Raw genomic sequence first — 23,541 nt, forward strand, 5'->3', positions numbered from 1 at the left:
GTTCTCTGGGAATGGGACTTTGAAGAAGCTGCTACTGTGTTTTACCTCCTCCAGGGGCTGTCAGGCTGCATTTTTTAAGGCTGTTGTGGAACTAGAAAGAGGGAGATTAGAATAATGCAAGTTTAAATGCCCTAAAACTCACTGCTCTTATCAAGATTCAGCCATTTTTCCTGAATCAACATCTGCCAGATTGTTATATGTCTTTGGCTAATATGCAGAGTTCTGAAAAAACTGATTCTGAACATTTTTTACAGCCTTTTGTTGCTTCTATGGTGATGATTTTCAGAGATTTTTACTCTGCCATTTCCACCAACTTCTCTCAATACATTGTTTTTAGATACCTTATTTTTCAACATACTCACTGAACGGTATTCTGATTGACTATTGGCTGTTGCCAGAAAACCAAATCAATCCTCAGAGGATAAAGATTATAATGAGAAAATCCAGAGCCCTGTGAAGTAGTTTCTGCCTAAGTACCCAGCTTCATCTCCCACCACCACTCTTCCATTGTTCTCTGGCATTAACGGTGCTAAGAATAATGTCCCTAAACTGCATATTTTCCATCTTTGCATTACATTCTTTCAACTTTTTAAATTTATTTATTATTTATTATTATCATTATTATTTTGAGACAGAGTCTCACTCTGTTGCCCAGGCTGGAGTGCAGAGGTGCGATCTCAGCTCACTGCAACCTCCGCCTCCCAGGTTTGAGTGGTTCTCCTGCCTCAGCCTCCTTAGTAGCTGGGATTACAGGCGCCCACCACCAGGCCCGGCTAATTTTTATGTTTTTAGTAGAGATGAGGTTTCCCCATGTTGGCCAGGCTGGTTTCGAACTCCTGACCTCAAGTGATCCACCCACCTCGGCCTCCCAAAGTGCTGAGATTACAGGCGTGAGCCATCACGCCCAGCTCATTCTTTCAACTTTTATCTCTATTTTATAAATGAGGAAATTGAGCTTCAGAGAGTTTTAAGTGCCCTTCTGGAAGTTAAATAGCTAGTATATGGAGTGCAGAGACCAGAATGAAGGTCTGTCTAACTCTGAAGCCAAATTCAATATTCTTTGAGAGAAACTATTTTTAAAGGAACTATACCAATTTATATGTTTGAAAAAGTATTGTCATAACTTTAACCTGTACCTCATATTTCTCAAACACATTTTGGAAAATGGGCATTTAAAGTGTGATGAAAATTATTTCTTTAAAGGAAACTTGAGGTTTGAGTTATTTTTAACAAAACTCTAATAATCTCTAAACCCAGATTTTTTGTATCTGAGCTTAATGTAACATTAAATAAAATCTTCTTTATGTATAGGAACAGGTTTAGAATAATAAGTTTTAAGATCTTGAAGAGATCTTAGAATCCTCTCTTCTAATTACCTCATTTTATTTTATTTTTTATTTTTGAGACAGTCTCGCTCAGTCACCCAGGCCGGGGTGCCGTGGTGCGATCTTGGCTCACTGCAATCTCTGCTTCTCGGGTTCAAGCGATTCTTGTGCCTCAGCCTCCCAAGTAGCTGGGACTACAGGTACCTGCCACCACGCCCGGCTAATTTTTTTGTATTTTTAGTAGAGACGGGGTTTCGCCATGTTGGCCAGGCTGGTCTCGAACTCCTGACTTCAAGTGATCTGCCCGCCTCAACCTCCCAAAGTGCTGGAATTACAGGCGTGAGCCACTGCGCCCGGCCTAATTACCTCATTTTACACATGAGAAAACCGATGCCAGGAAAGATAATGCCTTGTCCAAATGAGTCAGTAGCAGGTGGTCGCCACTGATCTTTCTACCACATGGTCTCCTAATACCTTCCCTGGCCCTGGTGTCAAGCAGTAGTCACAGGTATGGGAACAGTCACCTAAAGACCAAGTTACTCAATGTGTAGACCACTAATGTCCACTATCAACACACTGCAAGCTTGTTTGTAGGGCAGAATCTCAGGCCCCACCCCAGGCTTAAACCTTTTAATAAGATCCCCAGGTGACTCATATACATATTAACTTCTAGAAGCATTGAGCCTTGGCTCCTACCTTTTTCTTCCCCTGAGTCTCAGTCTCATCATGGTTTCACCAGTAGGCAAAACCAATGGTGAAATAGTTTCACTTCTGCCTCTCTATTACTCAATATCATGAACTTGCCTGGAGCCATCAAAGCTTTTCTGATTTTTTTTTTCTTCCTAACAGTATAAATAAAGAGTATAGGCTACCGAGTAAGACACTGTTCCAGATAATCCTGAACAAAATGATGCATTAGGTCCTTTGCCCTGAGTAGCCAGAAGTAGGGGGAAAGCCTGGAGGCTTTGGAGAAAGAAATGACTTGTCTCCAACTCATGCTTCCATGTCTCTTCTCTGCATACTTCCAACCCCTGCCTTCCCCCATTCTGTTAGTGTGTCCTTCAATTAGCCAATGTGGCTAATCATTTAGTATGAATTAGTTTAAGGTCTTACTCCTCCCAGGAATATTTGCAAAGAAGGGAAGGGTGGAATTTCAAACATGCGATTCCGGCTCAGGAAAGATTTAGCTGGGTAAAGGGAGCCACCAAATCACGTGAAAGTAGGCTTGGGCCGTGGCTCCATTTCAGGAGATCCTAGTCTTCCACTTGTAGCACAAAGGTTATCTTTGCTCCTAGGTCTGTAAAATTTGCATTGTCTTATATGTAGTATTGCATGATTTTGAAAACATGTTAGATAATTTACTTTGTGTAAGGCTCATAACTATTCTGTGGGGAAGCTGGCATCATCTTCATTTTACAGGACTTAAACTTGTTTGGGGCCTTTTAGCTTCCGAACCAAACTCCAGGCTCCTTGCAATATGCTAATAAAATTGTCTCTCTTATGGGCATTTCTTTTTTTTCTTTTTTTTTTTTTGAGATGAAGTTTCGCTTTCGTTGCTCAGGCTGGAGTGCAATGGCGCCATCTGGGCTCACCGCAACCTCCACCTCCTGAGTTCAAGTGATTTTCCTGCCTCTGCCTCCCAAGTAGCTGGGATTACAGGCATGCACCAGCATGCCCGGCTAATTTTTATTTTTAGTAGATACAGGGGTTCTTCATGTTGGTCAGGCTGGTCTTGAACTCCTGACCTCAGGTGATCCGCCTGCCTCGGCCTCTCACAGTGCTGGGATTACAGACGTAAGCCACCGTGCCTGGCCATGGGAGTTTCTTATGACTGGTTTTAGTTTTGTTTTGTTTAGTTTTGTTTTGTTTTGAGACGGAGTGTTGCTCTGTTGCCAGGCTGGAGTGCAGTGGCGCTATCTTGGCTCAGACTCACCACAACCTCCACCTCCCAGGTTCAAGCGATTCTCCTGCCTCAGCCTCCCGAGTAACTGCGACTGCAGGCACGCACCACCACACACGGCTAATTTTTGTATTTTTAGTAGAGACGGGGTTTCACCATGTTGGCCAGGATAGTCTCGATCTCTTGACCTCGTGATCCGCCCGCCTCGGCCTCCCCAAAGTGCTGGAATTACAGACATGAGCCACAATGACCAGCGTGGTTTTGTTTGTTGATTTTATTTGTACACATTTTTTAAATAGATAATGCTCTCCTAGATTCAGTGTTTGAGAAACAAATTCTTCATGATACTCACTCTTCTGAGGGTATTTTCTTTTCATGGCCCAATCTTGTTTCACCGGTACATTCGCTGCTTCCTCCCTACCATATCATCATGGCCATCATTGTTCTTTTGGAATGCAGGACCCCTTCAGTCTCCAAGAGAACTGATTCTTATGTCAGAATTCTCTCTAAGCCAATCTGTTCAGCATACTTTGACACGAATGAATGGCCTCACCAGGGTGGACCAGTTCAGAGAAGGCTGACTAAGGAAGCAAAGAGCCTGGAAATCAGAACAAGAGAAGATTTTGCAGGCTTGGGACAAGTGTCTTCAATTATTTAAAGGGTTGTGATGTGAAAGAGAGATTATGTTTTTTCTTAGGGGTAGAGGTAGATTTACTGTGAAGATAATCTGGTTTAAGCTTTAGGGCTATTGTGTGGCCTCCTTCCAAGATGCTGTACCTAATTTTGAATCTTTAAATTTGTGTTATTCCAACTAAAGACCTCCTACCCCACCACCAAATTACAGTATATGAGTTACACAAAAACTGGATATACCCCTATCTGTGTGGAACCAGAGAGCAAACCAGGACCTAGGATAGAAGTGAAAATCTCACATGAGGGTATTTGTTCAATATATTAGTTCAGTAAAAGAAAATCTTTCCATGGGCCAAGACAATGCCACCAGTAAGTGGGTTGTGGTAGGCACCTTCTTTTTTTTTTTTTTTTTTTTTTTTTTTTTTTTTTTTTTTTTTTTGAGACAGAGTCTCACTCTGTTGCCAGGCTGGAGTGCAGTGGCGCGATCTCGGCTCACTGCAACTCCACCTCCGGTGTTCAATCGATTCTCCTACCTCAGCCTACCAAGTAGCTGGGACTACAGGCGCCCACTACCACGCCCAGCTAATTTTTGTATTTTTTTAGTAGAGACGGGGTTTCACCATGTTGGCCAGGCTGGTCTCGATCTCCTGACCTCGTGATCCACCCACCTCGGCCTCCCAAAGTGCTGGGATTACAGGCGTGAGCCGCCGTGCCAGGCTGGTAGGCACCTTCTATAGCTACCCACAGTTATTTGTCTCAGCAACATTCTCTCTTTGAGGCTAATAGAATTTGGATTTGTTCAAAAAGTTAAGGAGAGCCCTTGGTCTCCAGCTCCCAAGGGTGAATCCTGACTGGTCTAAGCCAGTCATGGTATTCTCTTTCCCTATGGCCTTTAATTGGTCTGAGTTAGGGCAGGTAGTGTAGTTCTGGCCGGAGACAGGGGGTGCTGGTACTTTCTTCTCTGAATTAAAAGACAAGCCTTCAGGTAAAGGTCTTTTTCCCCTTCCCTTTTATTCCTGAAACTCAAGAAAGCTGGAGATAAGCATCCGTCCTGTGGCCAGTAGGCTAGAAGCATGAAAACCAAGGTCAACATGCTAAGGGTGGCAGAGCAGAAATGGTAAAGGGGTTTAGGATCCTTAAAGCATTGTTGAGGAGCAGAACCAGTACTAATAGCTGCCTACCTCTAGATTACTTATGTGAGAAAAATAAACTCCTTATTTTTCAAATAACAGTTAAAATTTCCCATTACTTCCAGCCAATGCATTTTTCCTTGATACAGCTATATTTAAGGAGAGGGCTTTCTCTGTCTCTGGCAGAAGTCAATTTTCTGGTGAATTTATCATAAAACATGTGTTACAGAGGGTCCCTATGTCTAGAAGAGAGGATTTGGGGAGACAATGACTTGTTATTAGGAATAATTTCACATAATTAGAACATGAACAACTTTCTATGACTTGGGCCCTTAAGTTTCATCCTCCTTTCCTCAAGTCTTCATATTTCCTTTAGCCTATAACCATCTTTCTCAACAGATTTCTCTAACCTCATCCACAGCCTCCTTCAATTCCACCTTTTTTTTTTTTGGAGATGGAGTCTTGCTCTGTCACTCAGCCTGGAGTGCAGTGGCGCCATCTCAGCTCATTGCAACCTCCGCCTCCTGGGTTCAAGTGATTCTCCTGCTTCAGCCTCCCGAGTAGCTGGGACTACAGGCACACACTGCCACGCCTGGCTAATTTTGTATTTTTAGAAGAGATAGGGTTTCACCTTATTGGTCAGGCTGGTCTTGAACTCCCGACCTCAGGTGATCTACCCGCCTCGGCCTCCCAAAGTGCTGGGATTACAGGCATGAGCCACCGTGCCCAGCCCCAATTCCATCTTTGATAGGGGATAGAAAAAAAGATTGAGCAGGATGGATGAAGAGGACACTGTTTTTCAAAACTGGTATGCTTTCCAACAATTTAGGAGAATAAGATATGTTTATAAGTATTGACAGAATTCGCTTCCATTTCTGATGTGTAATCAGATAAACCAGAACTTTTCAAATGAGTAAACATCAGGTAAACATGGAGAGAGACAGTCTGGACAGGCTGAGGGGATGGCACTGAAGACCCTGCAGTTTTCCAACTGGCTAATCAGACCCCTGGGAAGAAGGAATGCTTTTCAGGGGTACCTGGCCCGGGTGGGTTTGTTTGTTGTTTTTTGTTTTGTTTTGTTTTTAGACAGAGTTTCACTCGCATTGCCCAGGCTGGAGTGCAGTGCAGAGAAAGCAGCTCACTGAAACCTCCGCCTTGTGAATTCACGCGATTCTCCTGCCTCAGCCTCCCGAGTAGCTGGGACGGTTTTCACCATGTTGCTCGGGCCAATCTCGAATTCCTGAGCTAGAACTCTTGAGCCTTGGCCTTCCAGAATGCTGGGATTACAGGTGTCCAGGTGGTATTTTTTTAAATACTTTTTTTTTTTTTTTCAGACAGAGTCTCTGTCGCCCAGGCTGGAGTGCAATGGTGCAATCTCAGCTCACTGCAACCTCCACCTCCTGAGTTCAAAAGATTCTCCTGCCTCAGCCTCCCTAGTAGCTGGGATTACAAGCATGTGCCATCACACCCAGCTAATTTTTGTATTTTTAGTAGAGACGGGGTTTTACCATGTTGGTCAGGCTGGTCTCGAACTCCTGACCTCAAGTGATCCTCCTGCCTCGGCCTCCCAAAGTGCTGGGATTACAGGCATGAGCCACCACATTCGGTCTAAAGGACTTTATTATGAAAAATTTTAGATAGAATAGTTTAACGTCCCCATCACCCAGCCTCAGTTTATGGCCCATTCTTGTTTCATCTATACCATTGCTGCTTCCCCCTGCCATATCATTTCGTTTTTTTGTTGAGATAAAGATGCAAGATGACCAGCAACAATTCCTCCCATCCCTGAACACCCATTCTGCTCCTCTCATGAACAGTGATGAAAATATTCCACAATTAGATTGTGGTTTGTGGTTCTACAACTCTGTGAAAATACCCAAAGCCATGGAAGTGTACACTTTAAGTGGGTGCATTATATCTCAATAAAGATGTTTTTAAAAGGTGGAGAAGGAAAATTTCTCTATTTTAATAATATTTAAAGAAAAAAAAAAAGAGGTAGAGTCTCTTTCATCTCCTTGAAACTGGTCGGGCTGTGTGATTTGCTTAAACCATTAACAGGCAGCAGAAGGGACGCTCCGTGACTGCTGGGCATAGCCCTTCATAGGCCTCAGAGCTTCTGTTTTCACTGTTTTGCCACACCAGCGGACCTGCAAGAGAGTAGCCCAGGCAGAACTCAGCTGTTCTTTTCAGCCACCCCAGCGGAGATGCCACACAGACCAGTGGAACCACCTTGGCAGCTCCAGCACCTGTTGAGCTGCCCAGCCAACACCACATGGGGCAGAGATGAGCTGCCAAGCCTGTCTACTATGTTTTGGGGTGGTGGAGGAGTGGGCAGTGCCAAATCCCGAGAAGAAGCTCAACGAGTATTTGTCTCTTTTCATTTCAGCAAGCGGAGTGTCCTCAAGGTAACACCTTCCAGTGGCTCCCCCACCTCTCTCAGAGCTCTAGCCAGGGCCCACAAGGCCCTACATCTTACCCCTTTCCTCTCTGTCACCTCCTCCTCTTCCTCTTGCTTCCTCACTTCTAGCCACACTGGACTTCCTTGAAAAGACAGACCTGTCCCCTTGCAGGGCCTTTTGCCCTTGCTGCTCCCTTCGGTTCTCCCCAGATGGCCACAGGGTTCCTCCCACACCTCCTCTAGGTCTTCACTCAAATGCTACCTTTTCTTTTTTTTGAGACTGAGTCTGGCTTTGTCGCCAGGCTGGAGTGCAGTGGCGTGATCTGGGCTCACTGCAACTTCCGCCTCCTGGGTTCGAGCGATTCTCCTGCCTCAGCCTCCTGAGTAGCTGGGACTACAGGCGGACGCCACCACGCTCAGCTAATTTTTGTATTTTTAGTAGAGACGGAGTTTCACAATGTTGGCCAGGCTGGTCTCGATCTCCTGACCTCGTGATCCGCCCGCCTCGGCCTCCCAAAGTGTTGGGATTACAGGCGTGAGCCACCGCGCCCAGCCAAATGCCACCTTCTTATTGAGACCTGCTGTCTATGTAAAATCGCAAACCCTCACTGCCTGTCGTTATTCCCTACTTGTACTTTTCTTTTTAGCATTTACCAATGTCTGACAGTATTTAATTTCACTAATTTATCTCGTTTATTTTATGTCTCGTTTATATTCCTGCTATAACGTAAACTCCGGGAAGGATTTTTGTCTGTCTTGGTTGTCTGTCGTATCTCGTGTCTAGAACACAGAACTCATAGTAAGTAGGCACTTCAATCAATTACCTGTAGAATGAACGGACTGAATGTCACCTGGTTAGAGTACCCTCCTGACCACACTCTGCTAAGCAGTAATCTTTTATTTCTCTTTCCCAGTTTTATTTTTCCTCATTTACACTTAATCACCTTTTGACACCTATTTGTTTACTGTTTCCCCAGTAGAGTGAAAGTTACTTTAACAGCAGAGATTTAAATGTATTTTAATCCCTACAAAGGAGAAAAAGGGAGGAAATACGTGACAGGCTCTCAGTAAGTATTTGCGAAGGATTTAATCTCTTGAACGAATGGATGAATGAATCTAGCAGCCAGCTCCACCAGCCTCCTTCGTGATAGGACTAACTGGGGTCTGTCTGCGGGCGGGCGCCTCCTCCGCGGGCGGAGGGCCGCAGCGGGAACTGGGTTTCGGCAGCGCCCCATTAAACCAGCCGCGGACGCCCGGCTGCTGGCGCTAGTTCCAGCCCTGCCGGGCCCGGCCTCGCCGGCTTTTTTCCAGTCGCCGTGCCGGCCAATTTCCGGGCGGTGTCATCGCCCGTTTAAGAGCGGAGCGCTCCGCCCTGGGGGCGGAGCTGGGAGGGAGCTTTAAGGGGCGGACGGGTGGGAGGTCGGGGTCCTCCGCGGATTAGAGCCGGTGGGCTCGTGGGCGCCATTTCTCGGCGTCTCCCGAGGAGCCGCCCCTTTCTCAGCCTTGCTCGGCTCTTCCCCCCTCTGGTCGCCGGGGCTGCGCCGTCCCCAGCTCAGGTAAGCGCGAGGCCCGGCGGCGCCGCAGTACAGTCCGCTGCCCTCGTAGCCGAGTGGACCCTTCCTCGCCCGCGCCTGCGGTGGCGGCCTTGTCCCCGGGGAGGCGGGCGGGGGCCGCACCCAGACCCTAGGGCGGCCGGCCCCTGGCTCGTCGGGCCGGCAGGGCATTAATCCCGCCGGAGGGAGGGGCGGCGGCGGCCAATGAGGCAGGGCCGCCGAGTTTCGGTCGATACCGCGCGACGGGCCGGGGCGGAGGGCCCGGGGCAGCCGGGTTAATGTTTGCCGAGCGGACGCGCTCCCCGAGCCGCGGGTACCCCTCGCTGGTCCGCTGGGCTGCCGTCCAGCGGGAGAGACAAAAGTCGCAAGGGAAGGGGAAAAACGAACTGAGTTTGTGTCACGGTCTTGGTGGACTTTTCGAGCTAACTTGTATTTGAGAAAAACTTCAGTCTCTTGGGAAAGGAGAGGCAGGTGTGTTCCCATGAAAGACGCGGTCTGAAGGGCCCGCCCCGCCCCCACCCGGGACGGTCGTCGTGCTAATGATGGGTTCTTTGGTGTGTAAATGTTAATTGTGTCTGTGGTTACTCGAATTCTACCTAAGAGCGAGACCCAACTCTTAAAACGTTTGGCAATATTTTAGACTAATATTGAAAGTTTTTAAAGAATTACGGGGAAAATTCCCATAACCGTGTACATTTGTAATGTAACCCACAGCTGCATTAACTCAGTTTCTAACATAACCCGTTGCTGAGCTCTAGTTAACCTTGTTGGATTATTTGTGCATGTAATATGCTGTGCAGGCTTTAGAAAATAGGTTAACATTATTCGAAAACGATATGCGTAACTGCTGTTGAATTACTCGCTTGCATTTTCTTTATTGGGAATACTGGGACAAAATATAGTGTTACCTTAATGGCATTTGCTGTATGTTATATTGCTTTATCAGAAAGCAGTTAACCATATTGTGGCCACCAGTCATGTAAGAGTATACATATTTCATGACTAACTTTTGGGTTTTGGATACTTTTTTTAACCAACTTCTGATAGGATTGCTTAAATTTGCATTTTATGATTCTAAAGGAAATCCTTCTAGTTAGGAACTAGAGTAGAAACTACCGTTTTTTGGAAGCCACATAAACCTACCATCCAGAAATTCCACTGTGTCATTCTAGTGTGTCAGGCGAGATGCGGGTTAAGCCAGCTGTTGGGCCAAAGTAGTGAACAAGCCAGACGAAGTCTTTGTCCTTGTGTGTGAGTGGGGGAAGTAGTCAGTAAAAAAAATAATAATTAACAGATATTTAATTACAATTTGTTTGTTATAAAGAAAAGTCTAAGAGTACTGAAAGAGACGTCGAATTTAGACTAACAAGTCTGAGATTGCTTTTCTGAGAATAAGACATTTCAACTGTAAGTCTGAAGTTAGTCCAGTGAAGTGGGAGCGGGTGGAAGAGAGGTGAAGTGGAAAAAGAGCAATCCAGAAAGGTGGAACAGCTAATGAAAAATGGTCCAGAATTAAAAAGACTGTCGGGCCGAGCAGAAAGAGTACGAGAGCAGAGCAAACAGAGGGGAGTAGGCTGACAGATGGGTCAGGCAAGTAGGAGGAGCTGCATCTAGGACCAGGGCCATTAAAGATTTTAGAACAGGGATCAGATTTGTGGTTGCCAAAAATCCAGCGGCTGCAACATGAAGAGCGCAATTGGAAGAGTGCAGGTGGGAAGGGAAAAGTGAGTATGAGAAAACTTTTTTCACAATCATTAAAAAAAAAAAACCCACAACTTTTAGTGATCCATTCATATTATTTTTTTTTCCATTAAAAAAAATTAGGCCAGACGCAGTGGCTCACGCCTGTAACCCAGCACTTTGGGAGGCCGAGGCGGGCGGATCACGAGGTCAGGAGATGGAGACTATCCTGGCTAACACGGTGAAACCCCGCCTCTACTAAAAAAAATAACAAAAAATTAGCCGGTCGTAGTGGCGGGCACCTGTAGTCCCAGCTACTTGGGAGGCTGAGGCAGAAGAATGGCGTAAACCCGGGAGGCAGAGCTTGCAGTGAGCCCAGATCGCGCCACTGCACTTCAGCCTGGGCAATAGAGCGAGACTCAAAAAAAAAAAAAAAAAAATTAGGTGGGGTCTTGCTATGTTGCCCAGGCAGGTCTTGAACTCCTGGCCTCCAACAGTTCCACCTTAGCCTCCCAAAGTGCTGGGATTACAGACGTGAGCCACTGTACCCAGCCATATATTCTTGTTGTGACCTCTGACATGCCCCTCTTCAGAGAATCTCAACAGTTTACGTGTGTGTCTGTTTAGTGTGTCTCTGTGTGTGCATGTATCCCATCTCCGTGTAGGATGAAACTCTCTTCAGTGTTCTGTGATTTGATTTTTCACTTAGAAATTTTGTCATATCTAAGTCAACTATTTATTTAAAACAACTGTATTATGGCTGGGCTTGGTGCCTCATGCGTGTAATCCCAGCACTTTGGGAGGCTGAGGTGGGAGGAATCCGATTCCCTGAGGCCAGGAGTTTGAGACAAACCTGGCTAAGTAGCAAGACCCTGTCTCTACAAAAAATCATTTAAAAAACGTTAGCCCGGTGGGATGGCATGTGCCCGTAGCCCTAGGTGGGAGAATCCCTTGAGCATGGTAGATGAAGGCCGCAGTGAGCCCTGGGTGCTAGAGTGAGACTGTCTCTAAAATAAATAAATAAATAAATAAAAATAAAACAACTGTATTGTATGCTATTGTGTGTACCATAACTTGTTTCACTGTTTGCACATTGATGAACACATTTAAAATTTTCTTAAATCAGTTATGCTCCGAAAAATCCTGTTCCTACAACTTAAAGCACATGTGTGATTTTTTTTCTTTAGGTTATCCTTCCAGAAATAGAACTGTTGAGTAAGGAATATGCATGTTAAAATTTTTAGTATTGGCCCGGCGAGGTGGCTTATGCCTGTAATCCTAGCACTTTGGGAGGCCGAGGCGGGCGGATCACCTGAGGTCAGAAGTTTGAGACCAGCCTGGCCAACATGGTGAAACCCGGTATCTACTAAAAGCACAAGAATTAGCTGGGCGTGGTGGCTGGTACCTGTAATCCCTGCTACTCAGGAGGCCAAGGCAAGAGAATCTCTTGAACCCGGCAGGTGGAGGTTGCAGTGAGCCGAGATCGCGCCATTGCACTGCAACCTGGGGGACTAGGTTGAGACTGTCTCAAAAAAAAAAAAAAAATTAAAAAAATATTAATAGCATGGTCAAGTCTCCCTCCAAAAAAGGCCAACGTAGGAGGATTATTTTTTCTCACATTCTTTTTAACACTATCTTGAGTCTTTAAATGACAGACAATATCTTATTTTTTTTCATTTGGATTTTCTTGGATACTGTTAAAGGTGTTCGTTTTTATGAACATCTTTTAAATTATCTTTTAGGACTTTTTCGTATCTTGCTCTTTGTTCTTTTTTTGATGCAGAGTCTCACTCTCACTCAGGTTGGAGTGCAGTGGTGGGATATCATAAAATGTTTCTTGGGAGATATTGGTGGAGTTAAAAGGAATATGTAGGGATTCTGTGACACAGGATTTTAGAAATCTGGGATAACAAGTACAGTCTTAGGCAGCTGAAATGAGACTGGATAGCAAGTTCCAAAGGGAGAAATATCTGGAAAAAAAAATCTGGAGAAAGAGACTGGGACCAGGTATTATATATGAGTGTTTGGAACACTGGAAAGTTATCTAACTAAAATTTTAGTTATTTCCTTGGGATTAGTTTACCTAATTACGCAAGAGTATACATGTGTAAAATGTGTAGGTTAATCTTCAGTGTATAGACATTTTAATATGGTAGTATCTTAAAAATCGGATTTTATCGGGTTTATAAATAAATCTAGTTGAAAAAGTCATTTTATCTGAAGGCTTCTCTTGAAAAACAGCATTCTCCTGAATTCTTTTCCTCCCTCTCCCGAGGCAATCATTTTCACATTTTAAATCAAATGCTCTTACTGCTAATTGTTGATTTTTAAATTCTAGTAATGACCTGTTGGCTTGCTGTTACGCATGATGAGGAATTAGCTCTTTCCATATCTGTATCCCCTACCTCTTATTATGTACCTCCTCTCTGTTGTAGTTATTGTTTGATCAGTATTTAGTATTTGACATTTAAATCATTAGCAGCTGAGTCATGTAGTGTATTGTGATTTACTTTTCCTTTTCTGCACAGCTTCTTGTTTTCTTTGGAATTAATAGTCTTTTTGGCTGATTTGTTGGCTTATGTGTACTTAAACTCTCTGTTGTGCAAATGAAACACATTAGGATAGCAAAGTGACTTTGATTTTGTGTTTCCATTTAGTGTGCTATGTTTTAAAACCTGTTTTAACTGTTTTGATTAACATTAATGTTCTTTATAGAGTTAAGGAAAAAAGTAGCATTAAAGTACTTTGACATTAAAAAGATTTATGTTAAGTAGTTATTTAAAATCTGTATGTAATAGAATATTTGACAAAACTTAGGAAATTTGAATTATATCTGTATTTTAGCTGAAATAGGTGATTGTTTTTGTGTTTTTATTATGAATGCTCAGAAAAGAAATGGAACTTCTCAGGATTTTTTTCGAGACAAGAGTCTCCCTCTGCCACCCGGGCTGGAGTGCAGTGATGCATCTTAGCTCACTGCAAGCTCCGCCTCCTGGGTTCACGCCATTCTCCTGCCTCAGCCTCCCGAGTAGCTGGGACTACAGGCGCCCGCCACCTCACCCGGCCAATTTTATTTTATTTTATTTTATTTTTTATTTTTGAGACAGAGTCTTGCTCTGTCACCCAGGCTGGAGTACAGTGGCGCCATCTCGGCTCACTGCAAGCTCCACCTCGTGGGTTCACGCCATTCTCCTGCCTCAGCCTCCCGGTAGCTGGGACTACAGGCGCCTGCTACCACGCCCGGCTAATTTTTTTTTGTATTTTTTTTAGTAGAGACGGGGTTTCACCATGTTAGCCAGGATGGTCTCGGTCTCCTGACCTCGTGATCCACCTGCCTTGGCCTCCCAAAGTGCTGGAATTACAGGCGTGAGCCACCGCGCCCGGCCACTTCTCAGAATTTTTATGATCATCAAAGGATACCTTAGTGTCCGACATCATCTTGGGATATACAAGATGTTGTACATATAATTTATCTATTTAGAAGACCTGATGAACTTCATGAATGTTTGCCTTCTCCTGCCAAATCAGTTCCTGATAAAATGGTCTGGTAAATTTAGAAAGCTCCAAACCGTGGCTGTGTCTTATATATACAAGTCTTTTAAAACTTTGAATTAAAGTAACCAGCTTTTTAAATTAATTAATTTACTTTTTAATTGACAAAAATTGTGTATATTTATCATGTATAATATGTCTTGAAATATTTATAAAAAGCCAGTTTTAATGATTTTTTTTTTTTTTTCAAATTTACTTGACCAGGAGCCCTTTTTGTTTTTTATTTTATTTACTTATTTTTTGAGACAGGGTCTTGCTGTGTTGCCTGAGCTGGAATGCAGTGGCGCAATCCCAGCTCACTGCCGCTTTGACTGCCTGGGGTCAAGTGATCCTTCTGCCTCACAGCCCCTAAAGTAGCTGGGACCACAGGCATGCACCACCACACGTGGCTAATTTTATTTTTAGTAGCGATTAGGTCTCACTATGTTGCCCAGGCTGGTCTTGAACTCCTGGGCTCTAGCAGTCCTTCTGCCTAGGCCTCCCAAAGTGTTGAGATTGCGGGCGTGAGTCACTGTACCCAGCCCAGGTGTCCTTTTTAGTAGCATTTCTACTAATGTCCACAGGACTTGACTAAATAATGCCATTTGACTGACTGCAAGTTGTGGAGAATCTCATTTTTTTCCTGATGCCATCTTTTTCTCTCTGTTTTTATAGTGACAAAAATGCTGAGTTTCTTCCGTAGAACACTGGGGCGTCGGTCTATGCGTAAACATGCAGAGAAGGAACGACTCCGAGAAGCACAACGCGCCGCCACACATATTCCTGCAGCTGGAGATTCTAAGTCCATCATCACGTGTCGGGTGTCCCTTCTGGATGGTACTGATGTTAGTGTGGACTTGCCAGTAAGTAGGTCTTGCTGAGCTCCGAATTCTGTTTGTGATTACTGTCTTTGTTTGTTTGTTTAAAAGCTTTGTATTGATAACTTCTGGATGGAAATAAGTAAAGGTATTATGGGTTAGTATAGATCAGGCACTGTAACATTCAGGTACATGGATCAGATAACCGTAGACCAAAAGTACTTGGATTGGTGGTATTTCTCTTTGGAATTAGTGGCAATTACCTGCAACATTTAAATGACAGGGCAGTTATTGGCGTGAGTCTGTTTCGTGTGTGTTTCTATGTGTTCTTTGTGATGGCAGCACATGATGTAGTCTAGTGGATTTCTGACAAAGCTTGTTGAACCATTATTAAAACGTTGTGAATCTTTGAGAATAACAACACTTAAATGTGTACTGTAAGACTTTTAGCTTCTATGCACTTCTGTATTTTTTAAAACTCTCCTTACTTTCTTCTGAATAAATATTTCCCCACAATTTGGTTTACTTGCAGACATTAATGAGGTGAAGTGAGAAAAAGGACTTTCTTCATACCCCTCAGCTCTGACTGCCTGTCTCTTTGCTCCTGAAGTATTTTGCATTGTAGGTTTTTCATACACTGTAGTCTTTATCTCAAGACAGGCTGTTGTAATTATATTTGCATTTTGGATAGATTTTTTTTTTCAGAAACATATAATCATAACTCAGTGTGAAACAATCTGACATGTTTGAAAGGGGTTAGCTAATTTTTTTACAGGACTTTTTGGGTGGAGGAGGGGAAGAAAAGGTTGGCTTTTTGGTTTTGGGCAGTTGAATATTTTTCTGAGTTGCTTACTAATACCAAATCCCTTTCCCATGTCTTTGTTCTGCATTCAAAGACTTAACGGTAAATGACATCATTTGATGTGAGCTTCATAGCATGTTCCTTAATGTCTTTCCTCCCCACAGACTTTTTAGTACACACTCATCTACCCAAAATTCAATTTAAAAAGTCTCTTTGGGCAAAGGGATAGCCTACATGCTGCTGTAATACATAATTGAATAAGCTCGGGAAGACCTTAAGCTCACCAAGTGAGAGTATAAGGAATTGGAGAGTTTGTTTAAATGGATGTTCTGATTAACTTAATAATTTGGAGTGTATGAGATATGTACATTATACATTTTAAAATATTAGAATATGATAAAATTAATCAAAGACTCAGGATTTCTTGAAGTGTTTTGAAGTCATCATTACGTGTATTTGTTATCTTTGTCTATAAGAATGTATATTTTTAGGGTTTTTGATTCTGGACATCTTGAAAGCATCTAAATTTTCTTCCTGTAAGTGCTTCTTGAGGGTTTATCAGACATTCCAACATGAGATATTTTGTGAGGATAGTTTTCATACTCATTTCTTATTTGATAGGAATCTTAAGAGTTTTGTTTACTATTTCATTAAAATATCATTGGATATGTGGTGAAAAGCCTGAGATTGCTGTGTAAGAGACTGGAAAGAAATTTCTTATTACCTAATGTTTGAAGTATGAAGTCTCAGGGTTGTTGATGGATAAGCTGATAGTAGGAGAGTAGAATTTGTAAAAAAAGGTTTTTAAAAACGCAGTGCAGTATGGAGGAGAAACAACACTAGCTTTTAAAGTAGTGGAACAAATGGCTAGTTACTGATCTGGAATGGTTTCCTAAACTTTGTATGCTTAGCTGGGTGTATGTGATGCTTGATCAAATTTATAAACTAGCTGGTCTCTCATGGGGTCAGTTGTAGTGAAACAGCTGGAGATATAGATTGGACTTTTTGTGAAACAAGAACAATTGTCAGCCAGGTGCAGTGGCTTATGCCTGTAATCCCAGCACTTTGGGAGGCTGAGGCAGACAGAACCCTTAGGCCAGGAGTTTGAGACCAGCCTGGCCAACATGGTGAAACCCCATCTGTACTAAAAATACAAAAATTAACCGGGCGTGGTGGCATGCGCCTGTAGTCCCAGCTACTCAGGAGGCTGAGGCAGGAGAATCACTTGAACCCGGGAGGTGGAGATTGCAGTGAGCTGAGATCGCGCCACTGCACTCCAGTCTGGGTGATAGCAAGACTCCGTCTCAAAAAAAAAGAAAAAGGAACAGTTGGGCCAGGTGCAGTGGCTCACGCCAGTAATCCCAGCACTTTGGGAGGCCGAGGTGGGCGGATCACAAGGTCAGGAGTTTGAGACCAGTCGGGCCAACATAGTGAAACCCCGTCTCTGCTAAAAATACAAAATAGCTGGGCGTGGTGGCGGACGCCTGTAATCCCAGCTACTTGGGAGGCTGAGGCAGGAGAATCGCTTGAACCCAGGAGGCAGAGGTTGCAGCGAGCTGAATTCGCACCACTGCACTCCAGCCCGGGTGACAGTGCGAGACTCCGTCTCAAAAAAAAGGAACAACTGTCTTTCCAATTCTGTAGGTGAAATCGTACTTATTAACCTAACTCTAGGTACGTGCATGGATATAAAGTGGTCATTGGCCTGTTTTACTAAATTGTCACTAAAGGAAAAAATAGGCCAGAAGAATAATAATTTCTAAAAAAGAAGAAATGATTTCCTCTTTTCAGATTTATTTTCTCAACCAGTCTACTGTGATTCTGGGAGATTTAGAATTGATTTTAGAAATTGAATGAAGCATATACTCATTTCCCATTAGGATAAGGGTCACTAGTGATTATAGTTAGCCATCTTCTTCCTTTAAAGAAAAAAAATGAAATAGGGTGAGAAGGCCTTTCAGTGAATGACAAAGGTATCAGGTAGAAATTTCTATCTAATTTTTAAGTTTTTTCTTTGAAAATACGACAGTAAACTTGTTTAATTTAAGAACTTAGTATTGGTAAATAGCTTTAATGTAAAACCCTTATAAGTTTTAAATTAGGAAATGTTTGGTCAATTAACCAATAGATAACAATTTTTTTTCCTTTTTTTAAATTATACTTTAAGTTCTGGGATACATGTGCAGAACATGCAGGTTTATTACATAGGTATACACGTGCCATCGTGGTTTGCTGTACACATCAACCCGTCATCTACATTAGGTATTTCTCCTAATACTATCCCTCCCCTAACCCCCCACCCCCCGACAGGCCCTGGTGTGTGATGTTCTCCTCCCTGTGTCTATGTGTTCTCATTGTTTAGCTCCCACTTATGAGTGAGAACATGTGGTGTTTGGTTTTCTGTTCCTGTGTTAGTTTGCTGAGAATGATGGTTTCCAGCTTCATCTGTGTCCCTGCAAAGGATGTGAACTCATCCTTTTTATGGCTGCATAGTATTCCATGGGATATATGTGCCACATTTTTTTTATCCAGTCTGTCATTGATGGGCATTTGGGTTGGTTCCAAGTCTTTGCTATTGTGAATAGTGCTGCAGTAATCATACATGTGCATATGTCTTTACAGTAAGATGATTTATAATTCTTTGGGTATATACCCAGTAATGGAATTGCTGAGTCAGGTGATATTTCTTGTTCTAGATCCTTGAGGAATTGCCACACTGTCTTCCACAATGGTTGAACTAATTTACACTCCCACTAACAGTGTAAAAGCGTTCCTATTTCTCCACATCCTCTCCAGCACCTGTTGTTTCCTGACTTTATTGATGGCCATTCTAACTGGCATGTGATGGTATCTCATTGTGGTTTTGATTTGCATTTCTCTAATGACCAGTGATGATGAGCTTTTTTTCATATGTTTGTTGACTGCATAAATGTCTTCTTTTGAGAAGTGTCCATTCATATCCTTCACCCACTTTTTGATGGGGTTGTTTGTTTTTTTCTTGTAAATTTGTTTAAGTTCCTTGTAGATTCTGGATATTAGCCCTTTGTCAGATAGATAGATTGCAAAAACTTTCTCCCATTCTGTAGGTTGCCAGATGATAGTTTCTTTTGCTGGGCAAAAGAAAAAGAAGCTCTTTAGTTTAATTAGATCCCATTTGTCAATTTTGTCTTTTGTGGCCATTGCTTTTGGTGATATAGTCATGAAGTCTTTGCCCATGCCTATGTCCTGAATGGTATTGCCTAGGTTTTTTTCTAGGGTTTTTATGGTTTTAGGTTTTATGTTTAAGTCTTTAATCCATCTTGAGTTAATTTTTGTGTAAGGTGTTAAGGAAGGGGTCCAGTTTCAGTTTTCTGCATATGGCTAGCCAGTTTTCCCAATACCATTTATTAAATAGGGAATCCTTTCCCCATTCCTTGTTTTTGTCAGGTTTGTCAAAGATCAGATGGTTGTAGATGTGTGGTGTTATTTCTGAGGCCTCTGTTCTTTTCCATTCGTCTGTATGTCTGTTTTGGTACCAGTACCATGCTGTTTTGGTTACTATAGCCTTATAGTATAGTTTGAAGTCAGGTAGTGTGATGCCTCAAGCTTTATTCTTTTGCTTAGGATTGTCTTGGCTATATGGGCTCTTTTTTGGTTCCATATGAAATTTAAAGTAGTTTTTTCTAATTCTGTGAAGAAAGTCAGTGGTAGCTTGATGGGGATAGCATTGAATGTATAAATTACTGTGGGCAGTATGGTCATTTTCATGATATTGATTCTTCCTATCCATGAGCATGGAATGTTTTCCATTTGTTTGTGTCCTCTCTTATTTCCTTGAGCAGTGGTTTGTAGTTCTCCTTGAAGAGGTCCTTCACATCTCTTGTGAGTTGTATTCCTAGGTATTTTATTCTCTTTGTAGCAGTTGTGAATGGGAGTTCACTCATGATTTGGCTGTTTGTCTATTATTTGTGTATAGGAATGCTTATGATTTTTGCACATTGATTTTGTATCCTGAGACTTTGTTGAGGTTGTTTATCAGCTTAAGGAGACTTTGGGCTGAGACAGTGGGGTTTTCTAAATATACAATCATGTCATCTGCAAACAGAGGCAATTTGACTTCCTCTCTTCCCATCTGAATACGCTTTATTTCTTTCTCTTGCCTGATTGCCCTGGCCAGAACTTCCAATACTATGTTGAATAGGAGTGGTGAGAGAGGGCATCCTTGTCTTGTGCCAGTTTTCAAAGGGAATGCTTCCAGTTTTTGCCCATTCAGTATGATATTGGCTGTGGGTTTGTCATAAAAAGCTCTTAAATTATTTTAAGATACGTTCCATCAATACCTAGTTTATTGAGTGTTTTTAGCATGAAGACTTGCTGAATTTTATCAAAGGTCTTTTCTGCATCTGTTGAGATAATCATGTGGTTTTTTGTGTGTGTGTTTGTTTGTTTATTTTTTTGAGATGAAATCTCACTCAGTTGCCCAGGCTGGAGTGCAGTGGTGTGATCTCGGCTCACTGCAAGCTCTGCCTCCCGGGTTCATGCCATTCTGCTGCCTCAGCCTCCCGAGTAGCTGGGACTACAGGTGCCTGCCACCACACCCGGCTAATTGTGTTTTTGTATTTTAGTAGAGACAGAGTTTCACCGTGTTAGCCAGGATGGTCTCGGTCTCCTGACCTCATGATCCGCCCACTTCGGCCTCCCAAAGTGCTGGAATTACAGGCGTGAGCCACGGCGCCCGGTCAATCCTGTGGTTTTTGTCATTGGTTCTGTTTAGGTGATGGATTACGTTTATTGATTTGTGCATGTTGAACCAGCCTTGCATCCCAGGTATGAGGCCGACTTGATCATGGTGGATGAGCTTTTTGATATGCCGCTGGATTCGGTTCGCCAGTATTTTATTGAGGATTTTCGCATCGATGTTCATCAGGGATATTAGCCTGAAATTTTCTTTTTTTGTTTTATCTCTGCCAAGTTTTGGTATCAGGATGATGCTGGCCTCATAAAATGAGTTAGAGAGGGTCCTTTTCTGTTATTTGGAATAGCTTCAGAAGGAATGGCACCGCTCCTCTTTGTACCTCTGGTAGAATTCGGCTGTGAATCCATCTGGTCCTGAGCTTTTTTTGATTGGTAGGCTATTAATTGCTGCCTCAATATCAGAACTTGTTGTTGGTCTATTCAGGGATTTGACTTCTTCCTGGTTTAGTCTTGGGAGGGTGTATGTGTCCAGGAATTTATCCATTTCTTCTAGATTTTGTAGTTGATTTGCGTAGAGGTGTTCATAGTATTCTCTGATGGTAGTTTGTATTTCTGTGGGATCAGTGGTGATATCCTCTTTATTATTTTTCATTGTGTCTATTTGATTTTTTTTTCTTGCTTTCCATTTGCTTGGTAAATGTTCCTCCATCCCTTTATTTTGAGCCTATGTGTGTCTTTGCAGGTGAGATGGTGCTCCTGAATACAGCACACCAATTGGTCTTGACTCTTTATCCAATTTGCCAGTCTGTATCTTGTAATTGGGGCATTTAGCCCATTTACATTTAAGGTTAATAGATAACAATTTTTGTATACCTACTTTCTTGTGCAGTTGCTAAAGGCTTTAAATTATGTAAGACTGTATATAGTTATACTTTTAAATACATGAACACCATCCCATGTTCATGAATTTGAAGACTTAAGGTTGGTAGGATGGCAGTACACCTCAAATTGATTGACGCATTCAGTGCAGTCCCCATGAGAATTCCAGCTGACCTAGCTGTAGAAATTTACAAGCTGATTCTAAAATTCTTAAGATATTGTAAGGAACTCTTAATAGCTAGAACAATATTGAAAAATAATAACTAAGAGGACACACACTTCCAATTCTAAGACTTACTACAAAGCAACAATAAGTTGGTGTGCGACTGGCACGAGGATAGACACATAGGTCTGTGGAACAGAATAGAGAACCCAGAAATAAACCCACGCAGTCGTGGGTCAGATGATTTTTGACAAAGATGCCAAGATGTTAAAAAGAATAGTCTTTTTAACAAACGGTACTTGGGGAAGTGGGATTGCCATATGCAAAAGAATGAAATTGGGCTCTCACACTGTATACAAAAATTAACTCAGAATAAAGACCTAAAAGTATTAGCTAAAACTATAAATCCTTAGAAAAAAATAGGCATAATTTTTGGAATTTTTTATTGATATATCGTAGTCGTACATATTTTGGGGGTACATAGTGCTATTTTGATGCATGTATATAATGTGTAAATGATCAAATCATGGTACATGAGATATCCATCACCTCAAACATTTAGGAGTAAATCTTTAGATCTTAGATTTGGCACCACTTTCTGTTTTTTTTTTTTTTTTTTTGATAGGGAGTCTCTATTGCTTAGGCTGGAGTGCAATGGCATGATCTCAGCTTACTGCGATCTCTGCCTCCTGGCTTCAAGCCAGTCTCCTGCCTCAGCCTCCGGAGTAGCTGGGATTACAGGCACCTGCCACACACCTGGCTAATTTTTTGTATTTTTAGTAGAGACGGGATTTCACCATGTTTGCCAGGCTAGTCTTGAACTCCTGACCTCAATTGTTCCGCCTGCCTTGGACTCCCAAATTGTTGGGATTACAGGCGTGAGCCACCACGCCCGGCCTGGCACCACTTTCTTACATATGATATAAAAAGCATGAGCAACTAAAGAAAAAGTAAATAAATTGGACTTCATCAAAATGAAAAATTTTTCATTTAGCCTTCAAAGGAGACCATCAAATAAGTTACAAGACTGTCACACAGAATAAGAGAAGGTATTTGCAAATTATATATCTGATAAGGAACTTGTATCTAGGCTATATAAAGAACACCCAATTTAAAAATGGGCAAAGGATCTCTATAGACATTTCTCCAAATAGGTTATATAAATGACCAGCAAGCACATGAAAAGAAGCTCAACATCATAAGTCATCACAGAAATGCAAAATAAAACCACAGTGAGATACAGCTTCACACCAACTAAGAAGGCTGAAATAAAGTCAGATAATATTAAGTGTTGGTAAGGATATGGACAAATCAGAACTCTCAGACCCTGCTGTTAGGAATGTAAAATGGCACAGCTGCTTTGGATAATAGTGGGGCAGTTATTCAAATAGTACCACCTGACCCAACAGTTACATTTCTAGGTATATCTCCAAGAGAATGGAAAACATATTGCACAAAAGCTTGTAACGGATGTTCATATCAGCATTATTCATAATAGTTAAAAAGTAGAAATAACCTGGATGCTCATCAATAGGTAAATGGATAAATAAAACCTGTAATATCCATATAATGGGATGTTATTTAGCCATAAAGGAAATGAAGCGTACTGCTAAAACATAGATGAATTTTGAGAACATTATTCTGTTAAAAGAAGGCAGTCACAAAAGACCATGTGATTCCATTCATGTGAAATTCCAGAAGAGGGAAATCTGTAAGGGAAAGAAAATAGATTGTGCTTGCTTAGGGCAGCCTGAGTGAGTGGGAACTGACAGGGTGGTAGGGGTTGACAACTATAATATATGGACTTTCTTTTTTTTAGGGATGGTGTCTTGCTACGTTGCCCAGGCTGCATTTGAACTCTTAGGCTCAAGTGATGCACCACTCACCTCAGCCTCCCAAGTAGCTGGGACTACAGGCACATGCCACGGTGCCTGGCTTAGGGTTTCTTTTTGAGGTGATGAAAATGTTCTAAAATGGATTTTTGTGATGGTTGTATATATCTGTGAATATACTAAAATCCATTGAACTGTTTATTTTGAATGGGTGAAGGTATGT

General features: G+C 42.4%; 1 protein-coding gene across 19 annotated transcripts in view; it reads left to right on the plus strand.

Moving 5' to 3' along the window:
• The first annotated feature begins 8,619 nt into the window (after positions 1-8,619).
• Positions 8,620-23,541, plus strand: part of EPB41L5 (erythrocyte membrane protein band 4.1 like 5) — a 166,487-nt gene continuing 151,565 nt past the window's right edge. For 3 of the 19 annotated variants that reach the window (XM_063790370.1, XM_063790373.1, XM_063790369.1), the window contains exons 1-2: positions 8,756-8,942; positions 14,826-15,013. In XM_063790370.1, coding sequence (XP_063646440.1) covers positions 14,834-15,013 — 180 coding nt within the window. In that variant the 5' untranslated portion in view covers positions 8,756-8,942; positions 14,826-14,833. Of the gene's footprint in view, positions 10,664-14,825; positions 15,014-23,541 lie in introns of all 19 variants that reach the window. The other 16 variants (XM_016949602.3, XM_016949598.3, XM_016949599.3 and 13 more) reach the window with 12 other exon arrangements.

Source organism: Pan troglodytes, chromosome 13 (genome assembly GCF_028858775.2).
Source record: "Pan troglodytes isolate AG18354 chromosome 13, NHGRI_mPanTro3-v2.0_pri, whole genome shotgun sequence".
NCBI classification, from domain to species: domain Eukaryota; kingdom Metazoa; phylum Chordata; class Mammalia; order Primates; family Hominidae; genus Pan; species Pan troglodytes.